This window comes from Nannospalax galili, unplaced genomic scaffold (assembly GCF_000622305.1).
Source record: "Nannospalax galili isolate Female #2095 unplaced genomic scaffold, S.galili_v1.0 scaffold996, whole genome shotgun sequence".
In the NCBI taxonomy this organism is placed as follows: domain Eukaryota; kingdom Metazoa; phylum Chordata; class Mammalia; order Rodentia; family Spalacidae; genus Nannospalax; species Nannospalax galili.
Genome location: NW_008339436.1, coordinates 1,149,677 through 1,174,661, shown reverse-complemented (window position 1 = coordinate 1,174,661; position 24,985 = coordinate 1,149,677). Strand labels below are relative to the sequence as shown.

The 24,985-nt window shown below is 45.1% G+C and overlaps 1 protein-coding gene across 4 annotated transcripts in view; it reads right to left on the bottom strand.

Moving 5' to 3' along the window:
• Positions 1 to 6,513: 6,513 nt before the first annotated feature.
• Positions 6,514 to 24,985, bottom strand: part of Ogdh (oxoglutarate dehydrogenase) — an 81,798-nt gene continuing 63,326 nt past the window's right edge. For all 4 annotated transcript variants that reach the window (XM_008834086.3, XM_029564037.1, XM_029564038.1 and 1 more), the window contains 13 exons: positions 15,913 to 16,092; positions 15,300 to 15,452; positions 14,502 to 14,604; positions 14,052 to 14,180; positions 13,781 to 13,931; positions 13,405 to 13,532; positions 13,114 to 13,292; positions 12,701 to 12,772; positions 11,637 to 11,765; positions 10,764 to 10,836; positions 7,399 to 7,562; positions 7,041 to 7,195; positions 6,514 to 6,898 (listed from right to left, as the gene is read on the bottom strand). In XM_008834086.3, coding sequence (XP_008832308.1) covers positions 6,778 to 6,898; positions 7,041 to 7,195; positions 7,399 to 7,562; positions 10,764 to 10,836; positions 11,637 to 11,765; positions 12,701 to 12,772; positions 13,114 to 13,292; positions 13,405 to 13,532; positions 13,781 to 13,931; positions 14,052 to 14,180; positions 14,502 to 14,604; positions 15,300 to 15,452; positions 15,913 to 16,092 — 1,737 coding nt within the window. In that variant the 3' untranslated portion in view covers positions 6,514 to 6,777. The remainder of the gene's footprint in view (positions 6,899 to 7,040; positions 7,196 to 7,398; positions 7,563 to 10,763; positions 10,837 to 11,636; positions 11,766 to 12,700; positions 12,773 to 13,113; positions 13,293 to 13,404; positions 13,533 to 13,780; positions 13,932 to 14,051; positions 14,181 to 14,501; positions 14,605 to 15,299; positions 15,453 to 15,912; positions 16,093 to 24,985) is intronic.

Below are 24,985 nucleotides of genomic sequence, written 5' to 3'. Positions count from 1 at the left end.
GTTATTAAAACTACCATATGACCCTAAACAGGGATATCTGGACATCCATGTTCATTCCTGTCCTATTCACAATAACTAGGAAATGGAAGCAGCTGAAATGCCCAAGAATTGAAGACTGAATAATGAAGATGTGATGTGTACAATGGAACATTAGTGTCCTAGTTAACAATAACTGTCAACTTATACAGCCTGAGAAAAGGAATCTCAGTTAAGTAATTATCCTTATCTGTGGACATGTTGGTCTGTGGACATATCTATAAGTTATAGGATTGTTTCAATTATTGATGCAGGAGGGCCCAGCCCACTATGGGTGGAACCATCCCTATACTCTGGCCTATACAAGGAAGCCAGCTGAGCATGGGCCAGGGTGCCAGCCAGAGGACAAGCCAGCAAGCAGCATTTCTTCATGGTTTCTGCTTCAACTTTTTAAAATAAAGGAATTTTTTTTGGGGGGGGTCTTTTTGAGACAGGGTCTCCCTGTAGCCCCAGCTGTCCTGGAACTCACTATGTAGACTAGGCTGGCCTTGAACTTAGAGATCCGCCTGCCTCTGCCTCCCGAGTGCTGGGATTAAGGGTGTGCGCCACCATGCCCGGCCCAATAAATATTTTAAAAATTTATTTTTATTTTATGTGTATGAGTGTTATGCCTGCATGTGTGTAAGTATACCTGTGTCATGCAGTGCCCACAGAGGACAGAAGAGAGTTATCGGATCCCCTAGAACTGGAGTTACAGATGGTTGTTAGCCGTCATGTGGGTTCTGGGATTTGAACCCAGGTCCTCTGCAAGAACAGCCATTGTTCTTAGTTGCTGAGCCATCTCTCCAGCCCCTGCTTCTACTTCCTGAAGGAATGCTGCCCTGTCTTCTCTCAATGATAGATTGTGACATCAAGGTGTAAGCCCAAAATCCCTTTCCTTCTCAAGTTGCTTTTGATTGCTTTAGCATAGAAAGGAAACTAGAACATTAGGCTGTCAAGAAAAATGAAATTATGAAATTTACAGGGAAATGGAGGGAAGTGAAAAATATTATTTTAAGTGAAGTAACCCAGGCCCCAAAGGACAAAGACTCCAAGTTTTCATGAGTATCCTAGCTTTGGCTCTAGCATGGTTGTCTGACATGGACTACCTGTGCAAGTCAGGAAATTAGGGTAACCTTAAGGGAGAGGGAATAGCAGAACATAGGTTAAAAGAAAATAAGGAGAAGGAATACTGTAGGTGGAAAAATTTTGGCTGGGGGAGGTTGGGGGATTGGAGAGAGGAAGGTACAGGATGGGTGGAGGATTAACTGGATAAAAGAAACCATTTGGGCCAGGCATGGTAGTGCATGCATTTAATCAGATCTCTGTGAGTTCAAGACCAGCCTGGTCTACATAGTGAGTTCCAGGCCAGCTGGGGCTATAGGGAGACCCTGTCTCAAAAAAGACCCCCCCCCCAAAAAAACCCATTTGGAAAGCAGTATATGACCACCTGTACAATAGTGGCTTGACTGCTGGGGGTAGTGGTGTAACCAACTGACCTCTGGATGGATTTAAGACCCATCCCATGGGCAGGGTTCAATGCCTGGTATTGTAAGCTTGACTAACAACCCAGGTCTGCGGAGGTCCTAGGCCCATGCAAGGAACGTATTTCTGATGGTTAACTAAACTAATATAGCAGCAAATTGCCTTTGAAATACCTGTGCTCATACCTACAGACAAAAGCAGCTCCCAGACTTAGTCAGAGAAGCCTCTCAGTACAAGGAACAGTAGTGAACATAGATTCATGGCTGCCCATGATGCAGAAGATAAGTGATGGATGTGGGCCCAGCCTAAGCAAGTCACTTATACCACCCAATCTAAGGCTCTGGGGACATTGCAGATGTGGTATTGGGAAGTACATAAGAACCAGATGATAGGGTGAAGAACTATAAACATTCACCAGACTCAATACAACTATTGTAGTGTAATTAACTCAGATCAACTGTAGTTATTTGCACTTGGCCTACACAAGACCAGTCCTATCAACCAAGAAGTGGGAGGGGCTCACTGAGCCCTATCTTTTGCCTCTGACTGAATTATTGGCTATTGATAGATTCTGGAGAGGGGAAATGAGTCTGTATTCTCTGCTGAGCCCACCCACCAGGCATAGTAACACAGATGACCCTGGTTAATCTTGGTGGGCCATAAAACAAAATGAATAGACATGAATGTGAAAGAGATTTGTGGGGAAGGTGGGGGGAAGGAATGGCAGAGAGGTGAGTGGTCAGTATGCAAGGTGAACATATGTGAAATTATACAAAAAATAAAAAAATTAAAACGTCAGCATCAGGCAAGATGGCTTGGTGGGTAAAGGCACCTACTACACAAGCCTGGTAGCCTGGAATCCAAATAAGGTGGGAGTGAACCAACCTCACAAAGTTGTTCTCTGACCTCTACACATACACTGTAGCATATAACCCCCCATCCCAAATCATGCACACATATACCAATACATTTTTTAAAAGGTGGATAGTGCTTCAGAAATGACATCTGAGGTTACCCTCTGTCTTCCACATGCACATATGTACCAGCACACACAAAAGTGGGTTCTATGAGTGGGCCCTGCATTAAGGCCCTAGGAGGTCTCTGTGAGGAAGCAGAGATGACCAGTACCTTGGGGATGAGGAAGTGAGGGGTCACAGAACTTCCCAAATCATGTTTGTGGCACCTTGAGCCCCAAAAGTGGCTATCTTGATCTTGTAGCACATGGGCCCTTACTTTTGCATGTCCTCCACTCTTTTCAGCACATGGTGACAAGCAGGCCCATTGACAGACACACATCCTGGATGAGGCACTAAAGACTCAAATCCAGGCAGGACCTGGCTTACTGTGATCCAGGAGGCTATGGTGTACACCTTGGAGGGAAGGACCTTGCAAACAAGAGGCCCAAACCCTCATCCCTTTTCCCACACTGTTCTGCTTCACAGGCAATCTCCCTTCATGCTAGAGGCTGGAATCCCTGCTACAAGTTAGGCATTGTAGCCTATGTGTAGAAAGGGCAGGTGAGGGACCAGAGGAGGGATAGCTGTAGGGTACTGGACAGTCTGGAGCTCCAGTGAGAGGGGAGGAAGGGCAAGAGGGTCTCCTATGTGACTGACTGCTAGGGATACAAGAGCTGGCTTTCTACAGAGGACAAAGTATTCAGTCTGAGTTTGAAGACTACTTTAGAGTAACAGGGTGGTCCATATACTCCTAGAGAGACTAGCAAGGTGGGAGTTGAGGAATAGCTGGCCTGGCTAACAAGGAAAATCTGGGAGCAAGTGAGATCTTAGATAGGGGCTGGTCCTCCCTCATTACTTTCCCTTTCCCATATCCTTGGAACAGGATCCCCTCACAGATGATTCACTGAGTCCAGAGGACATTCCCTATTTGGATGCAGTCTCCAGCCTCCCTCCATTCCATCTGTCATTCTGTGCTGTGGTGAGCCTTCTTTACCTTTCTCTCAGCACTAGGTTTTCTTACTTGGATCTCTAAGCCCTTTCTGTCTTCCCCCTTGGATCCCTAGGGCTTTTGGACACATCAGGCAGGTCAGAAAGCTGTTTACTTTCCTGCCCTAGGTGTTGCTAACTCCAGAACTAAGCAAAACTCTCTTGAACTACAAGACCTTAAATGCTAAATCCTGTTCTTTGTGCTAAACTTCAAGACCAGGCAGTGGAGGTGGCCCTGGGTAAAATAAGTTAGAAGGGCAGGCACAAAGGGAATAGCCTGGCCCTTAGAGGCTCCCTCTAATGACCTAATTTGACAATCTGGACACACACATGCAGCAGAGCCTCTTCTTACTGGGTTGGTTTCCTAGCTAGTGAGCCCAGAGGCTGCGGGTTGGAAGGGACTCTCATCAGGGTGTCTAGGTTAAGGGTCCCCAAAACAAACCTGGCCTAGCTGGGTCCAGCTCTGGGACTGGAGTTGAAGAGTCCCAAGGCAAACGTATCTCTACTCCAGCAAAAGGCACCTGATGGCTATGGACCTAAATAAACCAGGGCATTTGGAGGTTTAACAGGGGTTCATGTGGCAATCTGGGGCCAATAGGTTAGAGTGAGGGCATAGAGGGCAATTATGAGGAGGGGTTCAGGTATAAATGGCCCCTGCAGGCACTCTAAAGAGGATCTCTGGCCCTCATTGGTGGAACAAGCCAGAGTAGGCAGCATCTACCCTCTGGATCTGGCAGAGGGTGTCTTTTCATGGAAATATTCTGGTTGGAGGATCATGGGGTTCTAAATAGGGACACTCTCTACTATCTAATCAGTCCAACCCTAACTGAGCAATACTCTGATTGGAAGCTCACTATACCAATGAAGTTAGGACTAAGTAGCAGTGGTCATTTATTCCAATTTGCTGTTTCTGTTGGACTGAGAGTAACTAAGCATACAAAGGATTCTGGACTCAATCCTCAGCACTAAAACAAAACAAAGTAAAGTAGAACAAATCAGTTAGGGGAATACCCGAGACAACTCCTGACCCCATCCTTTGGCGCCAGCAGTGGTATTATGGCCTGCCATGGCCTGATTGTTCCTGGTCTTTCCAGAGCCTTTGGAGCCATTTCTCCTTGCAAGGGTGCTCAGAGTCACAGACCCAAACACAGAGGACTTTACTGAGATGTCAACAGCTTCAGCAGCTGCCAGGATGCTCCCATGGTCAGTGACCTGAGGGTGGTCACCATGCTGAGCTGCTTCAGGAACCAACTCAAGCCCCACCTTTCTGTAAAGTACTATAGGCCTTCAACAGTCTGAGCTCAGCTCATTCAGATGTCTTGCCTCCTTGCCAGCCTGTGGGTCAGAGAGATGAGCCTCCCTACTATAGAGACCCTGGGCTATCTTTCCAAATGGTTGTTAGGTTGAGGAGAGATGGTAAAGGCCTCACTCACCAGCCAGACAACAGAACGGAGTCGGCAGTGAAAGTCACGGTACACCCCCTTCCTGCACAGGGTAGATCCAAGGCAGCTTGCACACAGCTCTGAGCTACTCACATCCCTGGTGGACCTGGGTAGGTACAAGGATACACTGACCGCAGGCAGCTACACAACAGGGCCCTGTCCTTCGTAGCCCTGAGGGTGGGGGTGGCTGCTCCCCCATCCCTGGACCTTTTCTACTGGGCACTGGTTGCAGTTGTGACTGCAAGTACCTCAAGCCAAGCTACATGAGGGCAGCAGGAGAAATAAGATTCTGAAGGTACCAATGGCCCAGGCATGGCTGATGCTACCTAGAGAGGTAGAGTGAGAGGTCTGAGGCTGAGACCCCACCCTCAGGGCCTGTGTTAATGCAAGGTCTCATCTCTAGGCTGGATGAGCTGCCTGGGCTTCAAGGGATGCAGGGTAGTAACTGTCATTAAGATGAGCCCACCAGGTATGCTGACTCAAACACAGATGCTTAGTCCAGAGTGCAGAGTATCTGTGGAGACAGAGCAGCTGACCCAGGTAGCACACCAAGCACTTATTTATGATGACTGCTGCTGCCTCTGGGGGTTGGGTGGGAGTTGGGATGGGGCACATATCCAGCAGGCAAGTGGCAGCTGGCACTCCCCGATCCCATGAAGAGAGGACTGCTTCCCAGGAAAGTTAGAAGGGCCTGGCTGGGGAGGAGGCAGAGCGCACAAAATGAGAGCAAACAGGCTGGCCATGATAACTTAGTTTATGGGTCAAGCCGATGCAATGCAGAGATTGGTTTTGTTATTTTTCTGTTTTCTTTTTTTTATAACCAAAATAAATAAATCGGATCTGTCCCTGTGAAGGTCAAAAAGAGGGAGGAAGGACAGCTGGCCCCTTGGCCCACCCTGCCCTCACCCACACCCTCTTTTGCTTTTGACCTGCCTTGGCACAGCAAAGAAAGGATGCATCAAAGTTTCCATTGTGTTCAAGGGAATAGCAGAAAGAAAGTTATATGGCTGGAGGTGAAAGAAGGAAGGAAGAACCAGCAGGATCAAGAAGGGACAGCTAGTGCCTGGACGGTTGGACCCAAGGAAGCTTCTGGATCCTATGGACTCCAGGCATAGTAGTAGGTAGGGCATATTTCGCACACACAGTCCAGGACCCCCAAAGGTCAGCAGACCTGGACCTAAACTTGCTGTGCTGTGTCAGGCTAAGGCCTCTCCTACTGTCTTGTGTTTCTGCTCATCCAACAGCTGGGTCCCACCCTCAAAACCTGCCAGCTGTAGTTCCTCCATGACTTCTCAGCTTGGCCCTAGCAAGACAAAGCTATCCCTAATCCTGGACCTGTGGCTTGCTGGGTAGACCGCCAGCACCTTGGGAAGCTAAACAGGGTTCTGTTCCTACCCTGAAGGATGACACAATGGGGAAGAGTGGGGCCAGAGCTGCCTTCCCCAGGATGTTTTTTTGTTTTTTTCGGGGGGGGGGGGGTTTCTTCCTCTTTTTCCTCAGTGCATGCATGAAAGTATGGACGCCTCACAGAACTAACAACAGGTTGGTGTTCCTACCCTGAAGGATGACACAATGGGGAAGAGTGGGGCCAGAGCTGCCTTCCCCAGGATGTTTTTTTTTTTTTTTCGGGGGGGGGGGGCTTTCTTCATCCTGTTCCTCACTGCCTTCATGAAAGCTATGCAGCCTGACAGAAGTCAGCACAGGTTGGGCAGCATCTGGCCTGGGAGCAGCTGAGCACTTGAGCAGACAAGTGCCTAATTCTCATGAGAACAGGAGATGTGTGGCACAGCGAGGGGCAGAAGTGTGGGCAGCGCTGAGGCACTATTCTTTAGTTCAGAAGCAAAGGGCATCATGGACATGGAGGGCCATGGCCTGATCAACTTCAGGAGCATCTAAGAGAACTTCTTGAAGGCGTCCAGGTCAAAGGCTGTGTCCAGGAAGCGCTGCAGCTCTGTCAGGTGAGTTTTCTTGTTGCCAGTGGCTGGAGCAGCTGCTGGTTCTCGGCCAGCATACCTGAGGGAGACAGAGAGGGAGCAAAGAGGATAGTAGGAAGAAGAGGGGCCTGCTTGCTCCTCTCTTGTTTGCTTCTAGGCTAACTATCCATTGGCCCCAAGGAAGGTTCTGCAGGTTTCCCCATCAAGGACTTAGGCCTTACCAAACAGGCTTGGCACGGTCAATGGTGGTCCGGAGTCTTGGTTTCACATAGTCATAGTATCCTTGGTTCTTGTGCTCTTCCTGGCACCAGGCCAGCTCAGCATTGGGATACTTCTGTGCCTCCTTCAGCAGGAGGTCAAAGGGGAATGGTGACAGCTGGGAGAGAGCAGGGGTCAGGTCAGGAGAGGAACATTCAGAGGATGGGCAGGATGAGCAATGGGAGACTAGTGTTCCAGAAAGTAGTCTTGCAGCTCTTTCAAATGGGAAAGGTTGGGGGCCTGAGATTCCCAAGCTTGGTGGATGGTGTTCTGCCAAGATACCAGACACTGGCACCCAGCTGCTATGCCACATGCTCTCACCTGCTCAATTCTTGTAATGGCCACCTGCTCTGCCATGTCCCTAGCTTTGCGCTCTCGGGTGAGGTCATAGTACACCTTGCCAGTACAGAAGAGCAGTCTCTTAACTGTGTCTGGGTTCTGAGCTGCAGGGCCATCTTCTGGGATCACACGATGGAAGTGGGTTCCTACAAGAGAATTGTCACATTTGAGCTTGTCTTCTCTCCAGGCCCATCCCATAGCTGCTGGACATGAGCTGCAGGCCCAGGAGCCAGGGCTGTGTCACATGCTTCCTGGGACACACGGTTTTTGAAAGTTAGAGATACTTCTCCTTTAACAGCTTCTGATGCCTGTGATCTGCTTAGACTGAGTGCTGTGCAGGTTCAAGGCAGACAGGGCCAACCTGGGATACAGGAGTTATTCAAAACAGCCTGTCTGCTGCAGGCTTTATGAACAATTATGTTAAAACACCTCATGGCTACTCCATTCATACTCCTTACGAATTTACAAATAAAAAAATCTTACTAAACAATCAGGGGACTTAAACAACTGGTGCTCAAGCACAGTGGAGACTTACAAAGCCTGTTTTCATGATTAAATGATCAAATTGGAAAATGATAGAGGGTACAGATGAAAATCCAGAGCAAAATTTATATTCAGTGATGAAAGGCCAAAGAAAATGGTAAAGGTCAAGAGCAAAGCAAGATGCCCACTTCTAGTCAACACACTCTCAGAAGTCCTAGACAGAGCAATTAGACAAGAAAGAATAAATGAATGGCATCAAAACTGAAAGTGAGGGCCAGTGAGACAACTCAGTGGTAAAGTGCTTACTATGGAGGCCTGACGACCTGAGCTTGATCCCTGGAACCCCAGTAAAGATGGAAGGACAGAACCAACCCCTAGAAGTTGTCCTCTAACCTCTTCTGCATACCTTCCCATAATAATAAATAAATGAAAATAAAATCTCACCTATGATTTTTGTAGGAAGAGAATATTGTTCTCTAAAATTCAGAAACTCAAGGGACTCTGAATAACCAAAATAATTTTACGATAAAACAAAATTCAGGAATTAGTTTCTGCTTTCAAAACTCAGTATAATATTCCGGGTGTGGTAGTGCACACCTTTAATCCCAGCACTCAGGAGGCAGAGGCAGGTGGATCTCTGTGAGTTCCAGCAGCCTGGTCTACAAAGTGAGTTCCAGAGTTCCAGGCCAGCTGAGGCTACAGGGAGACCCTGTCGCAAAAAGAAAAAAAAAAGAAAAAAAAAAAAAAAGGAAAAAAAGTAAACCTCAGTATAATATATAAATATACTATTATATACATAAATAATATATAATATGTAAAGTTACAGTAAACAGCGTGGCTTTGGCATAAGACAGACACACAGACCAATGGAACAGAGCAGAGCATAGGAATAAGCCCTCACATATAGGTCAAGTCATTTTTAACACAGGTGCCCAGGCCACTCCACAAGTAAAGGATCGTCTTAACAAATGGTGCTTATAAAACTGGAAATCCACAAGCAAAAAAATGAAGCCAGGATCCTTGCCTAACACCATAAACAAAAAGCAATTCAAACTGAGTCAAAGACTTACATGACACCAAAGACAGGCAACAAAAGGAAAATAAAAACAAAACTAAACACAACCATTAGCAGGGTGAAATGGTACACGTCTTTCATCCCAGCACTCAGGAGGCAGAGGCAGGTAGATCTATCAAAAAAGAATGAACTGCATACCACAGAAGGGGAGAAGATATTGGGAAGCATACATCTGGTAACGAAGGGTAGCAGAGTACATAGAGAACTCTGCAACAACAATCAACCTGATTTGCAAATAAATAAAAGATTTGAGTAGATGGTTGTCCAAAGATACAGAAAGGGCCAATAGCACATTCTAAAGAGATGCGCAAGGGCACTCATTATTAGAGAAAGATAAATCAAATCTGTAGTGAGATGGTATCTCACATGATAGTGGCAGCTTTAAAAACTAAACACAACAAAAACCTACTGTTGAACACCACAGAAAACAGAACTGCTAAGGAGGACATGGAGAAACTGGAACTTTTTATTGTTTTTGTTTTAGTTTTGAAACAGGGTCTCCTTGTAGCTCCAGCTGGCCTGGAACTCAATATGTATACAAACCTGGTCTCGATCTTACAGAGATACACCCGCCTCTGCCTGGGATTAAAAATGTACGGCCACTATGTCTGGCTAGAGAAACTAAAACTTTTCTTTTAAAAAAAATTTATTTATTTATTATTTATTTATTTATTCAGTGTATGAATGTACTGCCTACATGTATGTCAATGAATGCATGCCTGTAGAGGTCAGAAGAGGGCATGGGATTCTCCTAGAACTAGAGTTATGGATGGTTGTTAGCTGACATGTAAGTGCTGGGAACTGAACCTGGGTCCTCTACAAGAGCAGCTGGTGCTCTTAACCACTAAGCCATCTCTCCAGTCCCCAAAGGAACTGGAACTCTTGTGCACCACTGGCGAAATGTTAAATGGCACAGTACTGTGGAGATGTCTGGCAATTCCTCAAACATCTAAAAATAGAGCTACCACATGCCCTAGCAAATTCTACAAGGGGAGGAGGGTATGGTGAGTGTTTAATGGGTACAGATGTTTTACCAGATGTAAGGAGTTCTGGAAACAGCAGAAATGGCTGCAACAATGAGAAACGTAAACACTGAACACTTAAAAATGGTTAAGATGCTAGGAGGCAGAGGCAGGCGGATCTCTGTGAGTTCAAGGCCAGCCTGGTCTATATAACGAGTTCCAGTACAGCTGGGGGTACAGGGAGATTGTCTCTAATAAGACCAAAAAAAAAAAAAAAAGTTAAGATGCTAGATTTTTACATTATGTAAATTTCACCACAAAAAATTGGAAAAAAAACCCAAGAGAATCGCCTTATAAAAAACTAACGGGACTTGGTGGTTGAGAGGAAGCAGGCTTTCTGACCCTATGAGCCTGAGGGACATTTAGGGAGCACAGGCTGTGTCAGCACATGCTTGTCACTTTCCAGGAGGAATTCTCAAGTCATGGCCTCACACCTCAGCAGTGCAGCTGGCATGCTGCCTCTCAACATCTCTTCCTCTGCTTCAAAGAACTTACTCTGAGTCTATGCCCTTGAGCTAGGGTGAGCTGCTGCATGCAGCTGGAGGCAGTCATAAGCAACAGCATCTACTTGCAATTTTAGACTCACTGAGGTCTTTAATGTAGTCCTATGGGCATTCAGAGACAGAGGTCTTTATTCTATGACCAAAAAAAATCCAGCAAAAGCCACAGGCAATCCATAAATACAAGCCCTTATAAGGCCTACAGACCAGTAAAGGATTCCCAGAGCTACCACCCTCCCAGGAAAAGCCCATGCTTCCCACACCTACCTGGAAGCATCTCATCAAAGCTGGTTCTTGCCTCCGGGTGACGTAGCAGGGATTTGGGAGTGAAGATGATTAACTGAAAGGCAAAATATACTCACAATGGACTAGGTCTTAAAGATTCTAGAAGGAAGATATAAGAGAAGTGCCACTGAAACCTTAACTTTTGGGACATAAGCACAGTGTGGCTCCCAGGTTTTAAGGGGAGCCTCACTCACAGGATAGACGGAAAAGGAAAGGCAAGCAACTGTTCTGCTATTTGCCTTTTCTTGGTGGGTGTTCACTTTCTCCAGGGCTGTCTTAGCTTGCTGAGTCTCTTCTTAGTAGCTCCAGAGCAATGCACCTTAGCCCATCTCAGGCTATGAACAAGGCCCAATTACCAGGGCCTTTTGTGGGACACAAAGGCTATCCCTTCCCCCAGACACCCTCCTTCTGATCACTTTGCCCATTTGCCTTCCCCACCCAATTCTTACTCACCCTTTGATAACCCAGGTCAAGAGCTGCTTTCTGGGGCTCCTCCAGTCCCTTGGTCCCTGCTGGGGCTCACCTCTTTTCCAGTACTCTACATGCCTATGGTCACCTGTCACATTTCTCAGCATACCAAGACCACATTTGTATTCCCTGCTGGGCTTAGGACTGTATCTTGTTTGATTCTCTGCATGTGGTGCTCAGCAGCACATGAGGACTCGAAGTTTAAGTGTGAGAATGTGCAATTCCCTGGCATTCAGAGCAAGTGGACCTGACTACCTGATACATCCCACCCTTACTCCCATTTATATGTCACCTAACCAACCTAGAGCAAAAGACACCAAAGGAGCCTTCTTTGTACTAACACAGAAACGCTGGCACCCTGAGTCATTCTGGGGACCCAGCACTGACCGGCTTCCGGAAGGGCAACAGGATCTGTCGTCGCAGTACATGGAAGAAGTTGCCAGGAGTGGAGCAGTTGACAACAATCCAGTTGCAGTCATACAACTGATTGATGTCAAAGTTGTCTTCTTGAAGGTCCTGCAGAATGGAAGGCAACAGCAGCAGTAGTGAGCATCCTACCTGGAGGAAGGTGTGACTGGAGGCAGAAAGGCCTCAGGATGCCTCACTTGAGACTCAAGGACTCAATAAGGATAGCAAGGAGCAGAATCCAAACGCTCCCTGAGACTGAGCCCCATTTAACCCTTGGCAGCTGTCTGAAAGCAACTGCTCTACAGTGAATGGATGGTATTTTGGAGACACAGGCACTGCCTACAGTCAAGTCTAATCTTCCTTAGTAATCAACTCCCAGCAGCTTCTTTCTTTTCTAAAATTTGTTCATTTTGAGGAGGGGTCTTCCCTGTAGCCCCCAGCTGGCTGGCCTGGAACTCACTATGTAGACCAGACTGGCCTTGAACTCATGGAGATCCTCCTGCCTCTGCCTCCCAAGTGCTGGGATTTGAATTGCCTGCATGTACATAAGTAAGTACACCTGTATCAAGCAATGCCTGTGGAGGTCAGATGCCCTGGAACTGAAGTTAGGATGGTTGTAAGATACCATATGGGTGCTGGGAACTGAACCTAGCTCCTCTGCAAAAGCACTCAGTGCTCTTAACTGCTAAGCCATCTCTCCAGGCCTTCAGTAGTTTTCCTTGTGCCCTTTTAAAATTGCCCCAAAGTCTTCTCCCACACAGTGTCTGTCTGAACTAGAGCTCATGCTGAGGTGCGACACAGGGGTTTCTGTGCTTTCAGCCAAAGCAGGACAGAAATGGAAATATCCTGTACTTTCCTTCTTAGTGCCCTGTGGAAATCTTTCATTTCAGGGAGACCAGGAGGCATGGGACCACACTGGTCTACCCACTCAAACTCCTAGGCCAGAGGAAGGGTCAGCTGAGGTCTGATCCCCTTAGGACATCCAGATATAATTATTTCCCAGATGCCCCAGGCATTTGGGTGGCAGGGTCTGCTCTACTTACTGGCAGGACATCTGGGTCATCATTGCACATCTGCAGAAACCGCTCTGGGCGGGCGGAGGAATGCTCTGGACCCTGGAACCAGACATATAAGTTAGTTTGGGAGTTCTCTCATGCTGACATCTGCTACCCTTGCCATTTCCCTTCTGGTATCAGAGTTCATTCAGTTCCTTCTCCTCCTACCAGCAATATACAAGGCAGGGGGATGGGGGATCTGAGTGCTCAGAAAACTGAGTGGTTAGCATCAGCATGCTAGAGATGGGCATGCAGGCTGCATCCTGATGGGACACTCCTGCCTTCCCATCCAGAATAGGTGGGAGGTACTAGCAGAGCCCCCCCTGGTCTTTGGGGTTGGGGTCCTGGGCACGCCCTTCCCAGGTCTTAGGTTTGGCAGAGAAGGGAAGGGAGGGTCTTACCATGCCCTCCATGCCATGAGGCAGCAGTAGTACAATGCCATTCTGCCGTACCCACTTGGCCTGTCCTGGGCAAATGAACTGGTCAATGATGCACTGGGCCATGTTGTTGAAGTCACCAAACTGGGCCTCCCAGAGAACCAGAGCATTAGGGCTAGCCATGGCAAAGCCCAGCTCAAAGCCTACAGTGGAAATATAAGGAAGAAAGACATGTCCAGGACCTCAGCCACCAGGGAAGGAGTGCAGTAGTTTATGGTGATGGTGGTGGTGGGGGAGGTAGGGGTGGGCCCTTACCCAGGACACCGTACTCAGATAGTGAGCTGTTGCATACAGTGTAGGGGGCCTGATTGGGCCAGAGGTGGTTCATGGGGATGCAGGTTCTCTTGTCCACATTCTGGTCATGGAGCACGTGGTGGCGATGGCTGAGGCAGAACAGCAAGATTAATAAGGAGACCCACTGTGGTAATCTGGCTTTCTTCTAGATGATGCAACGTGGAGCCTACCCAACACTTAAATGGAGCACCTACAACAAGCAGGAGCATTTCCTGCTTTCTACAACAAAGCAGCAAAAGGACGAGGCAGCCTAGATTAGGGATACAGCAACATCTGGAGAACAGATAGCAGAGCCCTTCCCTTTTACCTCCAACTGAAGGGTGAAAATTTCTCTTACCTGAAAGTCCCCCGTTCCACATCCTGGCCACTCAGCCGGACATGGATGCCTTCCTTTAGCAGTGATCCAAATGCCATGTACTCTGCCAGGGCCCAGTCCACAGTCCGGTTTGTCACTAGCTCCTTGCGAGTCTTCAAGATCCGGCTCAGCCCTGGGATTAAAGGCGTGTGCCACCACACCGGGCATAAAATATTTTTTAAAAACCCAACTAACTAAAATAAAGAAGTAATGATCTAGGCTAGTTTCTACAGGCAAGTGAAGACTTGGTTACCTCCATGGATGGTAAAGTTCTCCACAGGTACAGAGCTGGCCACATTCCCAATATGGGCCAAAATATCCTCCTCCAGGCCGGTAGAGGGGCAGGACATGCTCCTGGGCTGTCCATCCAGGGTGAAAAAACCTAAGGGAACAAGGACAGGCTGACACATGCCACCTGCTTTCGAAGGGACATCTGTAAAACAGATCAGAGCAACAGCTTTGCCTTTCTAGGAACCCTGCCACAGCAACACATGGCTTTGGGTAGACTAAGGCTGAGAAACTACAAAGCTTAGATTGTCTCCCTAGAGATTACCCTGGGGACCACAGAGGCTTTGCTGAAATGATGCACACACTATGTGTCCTGGGCACAAAAGAGGGATGTGGGAGCGTTCTCTGGGAAGAGGGCTCATGATTACATCAGATTCACAAAGCAGTCTATCTGTAGTGGTGGTTCCTTGCTCACCAGGCCAAGGGGAGTCCAGCCAGTGCTTGATGTGCAAGATCTTCTCATCTTTGGATCTGGTAAATGCTTCCTCACAGATCTTGTCATACTTAGAGATTTCCTCCTGGAAGATTGGGCACATAGAGCTATTTGAGTACAGCACACCTGTTTATAGAATCCCATGACAGCCTGGTCTTCCATTCCCTCTCACTCCTATATACTCACCCACCACAACCTTGCGCTTTCTCAGACTTGCCAGTCTCTCTAATATCTGTGAGAAGCCTGTGAATTTCTGCTCTTCTCATTGCCCACATTTGTTGGCTGGCAATTTTGTTAGCCTGAGCCCCCAGACCATAACATTCTTTCATAAGAACTGGTTTAGTTCTCAGAGTTCTGTGTCTCTGGAGGATTGGGCTTTAGAGTTATACCTTCAGCAGCTGTCCAATCTGGGCCCTAGCTTATTCTATGTATCCATGGTTGCTCATATTCATGGGCCAGAATGCTCTGTGCAGATCACATGGACCCTTCACCAAGCTGGACCCTTGTCTACTCATCTGTCACCCCTAAACAATCCATGTCAACTGAGAAAACATTTTGGATAGCCATTACCCCATCTCCAGAACATCCTCCCCCTCCTCCCAAAGATCTATGTCCTTTACAAATCATCTCAGTCCCCAAGGTCATCCAAGAAGTTATGCATGGAAATGCTATAGCTATCAAAGACTTCACATGCTTTCACTTGGGTCCTGAGGAAAAGACTGGCCTGTGATGATCTTCTCTAGCCTTCCCTAGCACTATAAAGTGCCTGTCAGGACATACCTCATATTCAGGTTGGTTGACCACACCCTGAGACACCAGCACCTCTGCATACTTCTGGAGCACGGGCTTCTGCTTGCGGATCTGCTTGTACATGAGTGGCTGTGTGAACATAGGCTCATCCATCTCATTGTGACCATTGCGCCGGTAACATACCTGGTCAGAGTAGCAAGACAGGGTTGTAAGAGACCACAGCTGGTCTGTGAAAAGGAATACCATAGGGGCATCTGCCATCAAGTCTGTACCATGCCAACATGCCTGTGTCTGCTTTGACTCAATTTATTATTTCCTTTACAGCTAAGTTCCTTGTTTCTCGTTTCTCTTTCCTTTACACAGTGGACTTGCTCTATCAAATGAGATAAAATGAAAATGATCTGGGAACACAGATTCTTTATTCATAAAGCAGTTTCAACAGGACAGGGTGGGCCTTGAACAGCCCCCTTTAGCCACACAGCTTCTATTGGGGAATATTCAGCAGAGCCTAGGCCTGAGCACTCTGGACCCAGAAGGATCCCACCTAAAGTATGACATTACAAAAGCCCCATGGTGACTTAGGTGCTAATAAGGGGACAGGCCTGACACTTTACCTGGACATGCACACCCTGGCATCACTCACCAGATCAACGACAACATCCTTGTGGAAAGTGCTTCTCCACTCAGCTGCTACCTTGCACACATACATGACAGCTTCAGGGTCATCTGAGTTGACATGGAAAATGGGGGCGTTCACCACTCGAGCCACATCAGTGGGGTAGGGGGAAGAACGGGCCATCCGCGGGTCTGTGGTGAAGCCAATCTGTAAGGAACGCATCATTTAGCAAGAGGGCACCTGGCATTTGTGGCACAGGGTCAGGAAGTGGGTAGGCAGAGTCTGGCACAGACTACACTTCCTGCTGAGCTACTGTAAACTGTATGTAGGCTTCTTTGATTAAGTTTTGCTTATTTTGTCCTATTCTGATAACAAAATTCATGTGTGTTTAACACAGAAAATTTGGAAGAGGGAAGAAACTATAGTATGGACATTTTTATGTTTTCCTTTCCAGAGTATTTTCTCTGTAGGCATACCTATAAAAATACATATAAGTATATACATTTAAAGTTTAAGATCTCGCCGGACATGGTGGTGCACACCTTTAATCCTAGCACTTGGGAGGCAGAGGCAGGCGGATCTCTGTGAGTTCAAGGCCAGCCTGGTCTACATAGTGAGTTCCAGGACAGCTGGAGCTACAGGGAGACCCTGTCTCAAAAAGACCCTCTGACCTCCATGGGTATGCTGTACTAGACACACCCTTATGATCCCCAAGACCAAAAATAAATAAATAAATAAAGAAAGAAAGAAAGAAAGAAAGAAAGAAAGAAAGAAAGAAAGAAAGAAAGAAAGAAAGTTAGTTTAAGATCTTGCTTAATGAGTACACAACTTCAACCCTTGTACTTGAGAAGCTGAGACAGGAGAATTGCTACAAATTCAAGGCCAACCTGGATATAGTAATGAGACATTGTCTCAAAAAAAAACCACAAAACAATGAACTAGAGAGATGACTCCGTGGTTAAGGGCACTGGCTGCTCCTGCAGGGGATCAAAGTTCAGCTCCTAGCACTCACATGGCAGCTGACGACTATCCCCATTGCAAGTTCCCAGGGAGCCTATGCCATACTTTTGGCTTCTATGGGCACTGCATGTATATGGTACACTTACATGCATGCAGACAAAATGTTCATACACATAAAATTTAAAACAAAACAACAAAAATTTTACTTCTACAATTTTATACTTCCCAAAACAAAAGCAATAATTATCTTCCTGTAATTTTATGTTTTACTCACTTATTAGAAGCTTTTTTTCTTAAAAAGAAAATGCACAGACTTTATAATCCGTATCACTTAGATATACTCAAATTTAAATATATATTCTGAATTTTATGACCTGCACTTAAAATTCTATTTTATTACGTATGCAGGCTTATGTGTATGTTGCTATTTATAATTCATATGTCCATGAATACCTTAGCGCTTTCTTAAGTTTGTTGTAACTTCCAAATTTTTGTGTTTTTTTTTTTTTCTTTTTGAGACAGGGTCTCCCTATGGCCCCAGTTGGCCTTGATCTCACAGAGCTCTGTCTCCCTCTTCCTCCTGAGTGTGTGATTAAAGGCATATGCCACCATACCCAACTACTTTTAAATTTTAATTACGATTTCACTCATGAATCAAGGGAAAAGAAACCTCAAAGAACATTCATAATAGTCTTCACTTAGACTTCCCAATAATCTACAGTCTGCTCTTTGCTTCATTTTTTTGCAGTACTGGCAAGTGAATCCAGAGCCTTGTGCTAGGTAGGTATTCTACCAGTGAGCTACATCCCCAGGCCATGACATTTAAAAGGTTTCATTTTTAGTTATGTGTATGTATGCCTGTGTGGAGGTATACACACATGACTGCAGGTGCTGGTGGAGCCCAGAGATGTCCAATCCCCCTGGGACTGGCATTATAGGCAGTTGTGAGCCACCTAATGTGAGTGGGAATTGAACTTGGGTCCTCCTCAAGAGCAATACATGCTCTTAACAATTAAGCCATCTCTCCAGCCCCTTTTAAAGTATTTTTTGTATTTTGAGACAGCATGTCACTAAATTGTCCAGATTAATTTGTAATCCTCCTGCCTCAGTCTCCCGAGTAGCTAGGTTACAAGCCTAGTTCACCATGCCCAGTTGTCCTTTGCTTTATCATTCATGCTTTATTTTCATGGCCCATTTATTTAGTAGTCAGCATAGACTGTCACTTAGGTCAAGGCCATTCCCTTGAGATTAGCCAGTATACAGCTCAATCTCAAGCAATTTTATTATTTAATTTTTTTTAAAAACTGCTGCTTTGAGATGGGGTCTTGCTATGTAGCCTTGGATGGCCTGAAACTGTTGGCAATCTTCCTGCCTCAGCCATTCGGTGCTGTGATTACAAGTATGTGCTATCATGTCTGGTCCCTCCGCTCCTTCAAGGCACGGTTTGGCTATATAACCCAGGCTGGCCCCAAACTCCTGCCTCAGAATCTCAAGTATTAGAATTACAAACATGTATCATCATGCTTGGTTTCACTTCTAATTCATGTCCACACATGCACTATACTGTCTTCTCTGTGGTCCATACATGCATTCTACTAACTGTCCTAATAATGCCTTCATGGTTATCTTCTCCCCTTCAGTCCAGCAGTGCACACTGCACTGTCACATCTCTCTAGCTTATACTATGTGAAGGGCTCCTTTGTTAATGACCCTGACACTGGCATTTCTGAAGAGCATCTTCATGTTTTCTATTCCTCTTCTTTCAGTGCTGGTGGTGAACCCAGGACCTTGTATATGCTAAGCAAGTACCCTAACACTGAATCTCATCTGAGCCCTCCATGTTATAAAACAATGTAGCCAGACACAGTGTCATTCCTTACATAGTGTCATTCTCTCTATACTGTAAAAATCCTTTGCAATTTGCTTTTTGTTCAATGTTTTTATCTGATTTATTCAGTTTCAAAAATGTAATTCTACTTTCTTCAATATAGCCTAACAGTTAAATGTTAGTTATTAACCAGCACATACCACATCCATTCTCCTGGTAGTATCCATTTAAGTTGTTGCTAATTTGCCTTAACACAATGTAACTATACACATTCTTTTATAGGCCTTCTGTGAAGGTTGGGTTTATCTGCAGCAAACTCCCAAGAGGGAAAACAGGTACCAGCACAGCAAATTTTTATAAATACTATCAAACTGCTCTCCAGAGTGACTTTTCTACTAACACTCCCATTAACAGCATATTAATGTCTTACATTTTTCATTTATGTTTACCATATTGTGAATATTTCCCTAGGACAATAAGCATTTTTTTCATAGTTGTATAGCATCCTATCCTATGGATTTGCCAAACTTTATGCTTTATGCTAAGAAAGACTATTATTGGATATATAGCTTGCCTGATTTTGAACTACAATTGTGGTTCTGACAATATTTTCTTTTCTTTTTCTTATGATTGAACTCAGGGCCTTGTGTGTGCTAAACAAACACTCTACCACTTAGCTCTACCTCTAGCCCTGGACAAATATTCTTATATAAGAATAATGAGCATCGGATGGCTTCCTTAGAAGAGATTTCTAGAAGGGGCATTTCTAAGTATGCTCTAAGGGAAATAAGAGCCTCAGCAAAGTGCTCACTCTATGTTATGGGCCCCACACAACGACTCAAAGAGGAAAAGATGAATAAATTAGAGATTAATGTCAGATGACTTCTTTGTGTGTGGGTGGTTTATGTGTACGTTTTTTCAGGGGGAGGGAGAAGATAGGGTCTCTCACTATGTATCCTTGGCTGGCCTGAAACTCAAGAGATCTGTTTGCCTCCAACATGTTGTGTTTAAAGGGTGTATCACCACACCTGGCCTATGAGTGTGCTCTTATGCATATGGGTGTATGAGTACATGTGTATGGAGGCCAGATGTCAATGTTGGGTGCCTTCCTCAGTCATTCTCCACTTTATTTTTTGAGCTAGAATCTCTTCTTGAACCTGGAACTCACCAATCTGGGTAGGCCAGCTAGCTAAAGAGCTCTAGGGATTTGCCTATCTTTGCCCCCTTAACACTAAAATCACAGATATGTGTTGCTGTACAGGGCTACTTATGTGGGTACTGAGGGATCAGAACTCAGGTCTTCATGCTTGCATGGCAAGCATTTTGCCAGCTGAGCCATTTCCCCAGCCCTCTGACTTCTTAAAAAAATTAAAAATGAAAAAAAAAAAACTTTAAAGAAATTATTTAATTTTTGTGCATGAGTGTTTTGTCTGCACGTACATAAGTGCACCCATACCGTGGCAAAGCCTGAGGAGTCCAAAAGAGGGTGTCGGATTCCCTAGAACTAAAGTTACAGATGATTGTTAGCTGCCATGTGGGTGCTGGGAACCAAACCCAGATCCTCTGGAAGCCAGTGCTCCTAACTACTGAGCTATCTTCTTCAGTCTCTCTCTTTTTTTCTTTTTCTTTTCTTTTTTTCTTTTTTTTTTTGGTCTTTTTGAGACAGGGTCTCCCTGTAGCCCCAGCTGTCCTGGAACTCACTACATAGACCAGGCTGGCCTTGAACTCACAGAGATCTGCCTGCCTCTGCCTCCTGAGTGCTGGGATTAAAGGTGTGCACCACCATGCCTGGCCGATTTTTTCTTTTTAAATTTTGTGTATATGAGTATTTTGCCTGCATGTATCTATGTGCATCTATTTTTGCAGTGTCTGTGGAGGCCAGAACAGGGCATCAAATCCCCTGGAATTGGAGTTAAACATGGCTGTTAGCTGCCATGCAGGTGTTGAAAACTGAACCCAGGTCCTCTGCAAGAGCAGTCAGTGCTCTCTCTTAACAGTTGAGCCATCTTTCCAGCAACCCCCGCACCACTTCTTTAAAGATTAGAAATAGCCACATGCTAATGAGAACACTAAGAAATGTACACAGTTCAATTAAACAAATTTAAAAAAGAAAAAAACATGCAGTCTCTCACATAGGAAAGCCTAAACAATTTCAGCTAGCACCAGAGCCAACACTGCCTGTCTGGGTCTCAGCTCCTAGGAGGAGAGCCTATGGCACAAGAGTTAGTGCTCACAAAACTTACACCAGGAGCCTCACAGAAAAGAAAGAGTTCTCACTTGGGAGGCAGAGGCAGGTGGATCTCTGTGAGTTCGAGGCCAGCCTGGTCTACATAGTGAGTTTCAGGCCAGCTGTGGCTACAGGGAGACCCTGTCTCAAAAAAAGCAAAACAAAAAAAGAGAAACCTTCCTGAAAGGTTGAGACTGAAGCGCATAGAAGAACATATGGATGGGTGTGCATACACACGGATGACAGAGATGCACCCTACATGCACAGGTATCTCTATGGCATGTGCACATGTGAATGATGGACGCATGTTCTAAATACTCTTTGTGCTTTTACCCTACTACAGGTGTATGATTGATATACTTGTGGGAGTGCTAGTAGGAATATCTTCCAGAATAGAACAGTTCTTTGAGTCTTGAAAAGAACCTAGAGCTAAATAAATGGCATAGCCTCTCAACCTGTTTGAGGTTCCCATTTCACCCTGACAACCTGTTCACTGGTTTCCCTGCTAAACTGGTATGATGTTGGAGGCTCATCATCTCTTTCAGCTTAAATTTGCTTCATGGTAACTGTACCCACCGGTGTGGCACACACCATTTTATATTTGAAAGTAGCTCTCCCATGTTCCAGGAATTAGGTGACATATGCCTAGCTCTGTCATTCCTTCTCAGATACTTTCTGGACACTGTGCTGTCCTAAGAAAAAGTCTCATTTACATTTAAACATGATACATCACTTTCTGCATTCAATATAAAAGGGTGAGCAAACCCAAGACCCTTCACTATATTTTTTTCAGTGTAACTAACTTTTTAAAAGTTTAAATGTTACAGGACTGGAGAGATGGTTCAGGGGTTAAAAGCACCCACTGCTCTTGTAGAGGACCCAGGTTCGATTCCCAGCACCCATATGGTAGCTAACAACTGTCCATAGTTCCAGTTCTGGAGGAATCCAATGCCCTCTTCTGATTCCATGGGTACACTTACACACAAGCAGGCAGTACACCCACACACATAAAATAAAAAATTTAAAAAAAAAAGTTTAAATGTTATTTGATGTTTATACTGCAAAGGAGGAAGATCAAGTCAATAATCTAAGAAACTATGGAGAGAAACCTAACCCTAAAGGAGTAAAAGATTAATCTATAGTCACACTATCCTAGAAAAGACAAAATTCCAAAAGTCCAAATCTCCGAAAGCAAGGCTAAGAGACAGGATCCGCAGACCCCACAGATCCTAGTCTGGGACTATCACAAATGTTATGCCCATAAATTCTACCACCTAAATGGTGGATTTCCTGAAAGACAAAAGTTACTGGAGCTCATTCAAGAACAAACAGATAAGACTGGGTATGGTAGAGGTCTGGAATTGCAGTACTTGGGAGGTGGAGGTAGGATGATGAAGAGTTCAAGATCATACTTGGCTACACAGTGAGTTTCAGGTCAGCCTGGGGACCCTGTCTTAGAAAACCAAAAAGTACCACCACCACCACCACCAAACAACAATAGCCCAAACAGATAACTGGAATAGTCCAACATTTATTAAAGAAACTGAACTTTATTGTTATTATTATTTGTCTTTTTGAGACAGGGTCTCCCTGTAGCCCCAGCTGTCCTGGAACTTGCTATGTAGACCAGGCTGGCCTCGAACTCACAAGGATCCCCTGCCTCTGCCTCCCGAGTGCTGGAACTAAAGACGTGTGCCACCACGCCCAGCTGAAGACTGCTCTTTTAAATCACCAAGAACCAGACTATTATTATTATTATTATTATTATTACTACCCTGTGGAGGGCAAGTGAGATAGCTCAGTGGATAAAGGCACCTGCCACCAAACCTGATGACCTGAGTTTGATCCCCAGGACCTACGTGGTGGAAGGATAAAACCGACTCCTGATGTACTTACATACATGCAAGCATAACAGACACACACACACACACACACACACACACACACACACACAGAGTCAAAAAAAAAAGAAAAAGAAGAAAAAGAAAAAAGTAAAAAAACACATTCCCATGGAGACCTGTAGTTTGTTCCTATCCCCCTTGCTAGGTACAGCTGAAATCTATGGATGTCATATGCTGAGCAAAGCTCAAGCTCAAGCAAAAGCTCAAGTTGGGTAGAAGGGGAGTGAGACATTAGGGACTTCAGTTCCCTGAGTTTTCTTTTTGCCTTGTTAGCTTGCACTGTAAGAGAAGCAGACAATCTGGACTCCCCAAAGGTTACAAAAGGTCAGAGGTAAGGTATTGCAGCTGATCTGACTGGAATAGTTTAGGAAACTGCTCAGCTCTAACCAAGCATGAACAAACAATAAAGCAAAACAGAAACAAATAGCTTCCCCCCACCCCACCCCCCACTGGCCCACCACTGTTAGCAAAGGCACACTGGGGCCTAGACCAATGGTGATTATGGAAGGGATCATTTGAGGATCAGGACTTCAGACTTCTTACTAGACAAGATGGTACAACTTATATGACTGCACAGGAGTGAGGCCACACAAGAGCAATAATGCAGCATTCTGTTCTTCCCTAGGTACCAAAGTATAGTGGGGAGCCTAGATTCCCACCTTCAACCTATGATGACAGGCTATCCAAAAGATAAGACTCTGAGTGTCCCCCAAATAATGCCCCAAATGCCTATTTGAAAATTACTTGTTATATCAATAATTGAGAAAAACCTGAGCTTGAGAAGTGATCACCTGATGACAGCACTTAGATGGTACAGATGTTAATGACTGAAATAAATGTAAAATAGGAAGTCTGACAACTCCACTCTTAACGTATACACAAATGCTGGTGCATAAGTGTTCATAGCAGCAGTTTGTTTTTTGGATTTTTTTTGAGACAGGGTCTCCCTGTAGTCCCAGCTGGAACTTGCTATGTAGACCAGGCTAGCCTTGATCTCACAGAGATCCACTTGCCTCTGCCTCCTGAGTGCTGGGACTAAAGGCCACACCTGGTCACAGCAGCATTATTTATAATATTCAAAAAGTAAAAACAACTGACAAGGGGATAAACAAAAAGTGATACAGTCATATAACAGATGATGAAGCAACAGAAAGTCCTGATATGCTACAAAATGGATGAACCTAAAAATATGACCACTGAAAGAAGCCAGACACAAAGGACCACATATTGTAGAACTCTATGAATAAGAAATGTCCAAAATAAATAAGTCTACAGAGACAGAAAATACATTTGTGGTTTTTTTGTTTGTTTGTTTGTTTGTTTGTTTTTGTCTTTTTGAGACAGGGTCTCCCTGTAGCCCCAGCTGTCCTGGAACTCACCATGCAGACCAGGCTGGCCTTGAACTCAGAGAGATTCACCTACCTCTGCCTCCCAAGTGCTGGGATTAAAGGCATACACCACCATAGCTCAGCTCCACTTTTTTCCTTTGGAAACTGTTTAAAATTTATTTTTATTTTATGTGTATGTGTTTTGCCTATATGTATGTAAGTACATACAATGCCCAAAAGGTCAGAAGAGGGTCCCTTGGAAATGGAGTTATGGAAGGTTATTAGCTGCCATGTAGGTGCTGGGAACTGAACCTGGGTTCTCTACAAGAACAACCAGTGCTCTTAACTGCTGAACCATCTCTCCAGCCTCCTAAAAACACTTTTAAAAAGATTTACTTATGTGTATATGCATTTGGGTATATGCATGTGAGTGACCCTAATCCTAACCCTAACCCTAACCCTAACCCTAATCCTAACCTTAACCCTACCCAAAGAACTTGTCCTGTTGCAGAGACACTTGTACATCCATGTTTGTTGCTGCTCTTTTCACAATAGCTAAGAGATGGAAGCAACCTAGGTGTCCCTCAATTGATGAGTGGATAATGAAAATGTGGTTCATATATACGATGGAGTTTTACTCAGCAGTAAAGAAAGATGAAATCATGAAATTTGTAGGTAAATGGATGGATCTAGGAACTGTTGTATTAAGAGAAGTAACACAGACTCTGAAAAATAAAAGACATATGGTCTCCCTCATTTGTGGATCCTAGCACCAAATCCTTTTAAATTCCAGGTCCTTTTAATAAGATGATGCTATACAGCAGTCCCTTCTGCATGAAATAACTACCATCATCAC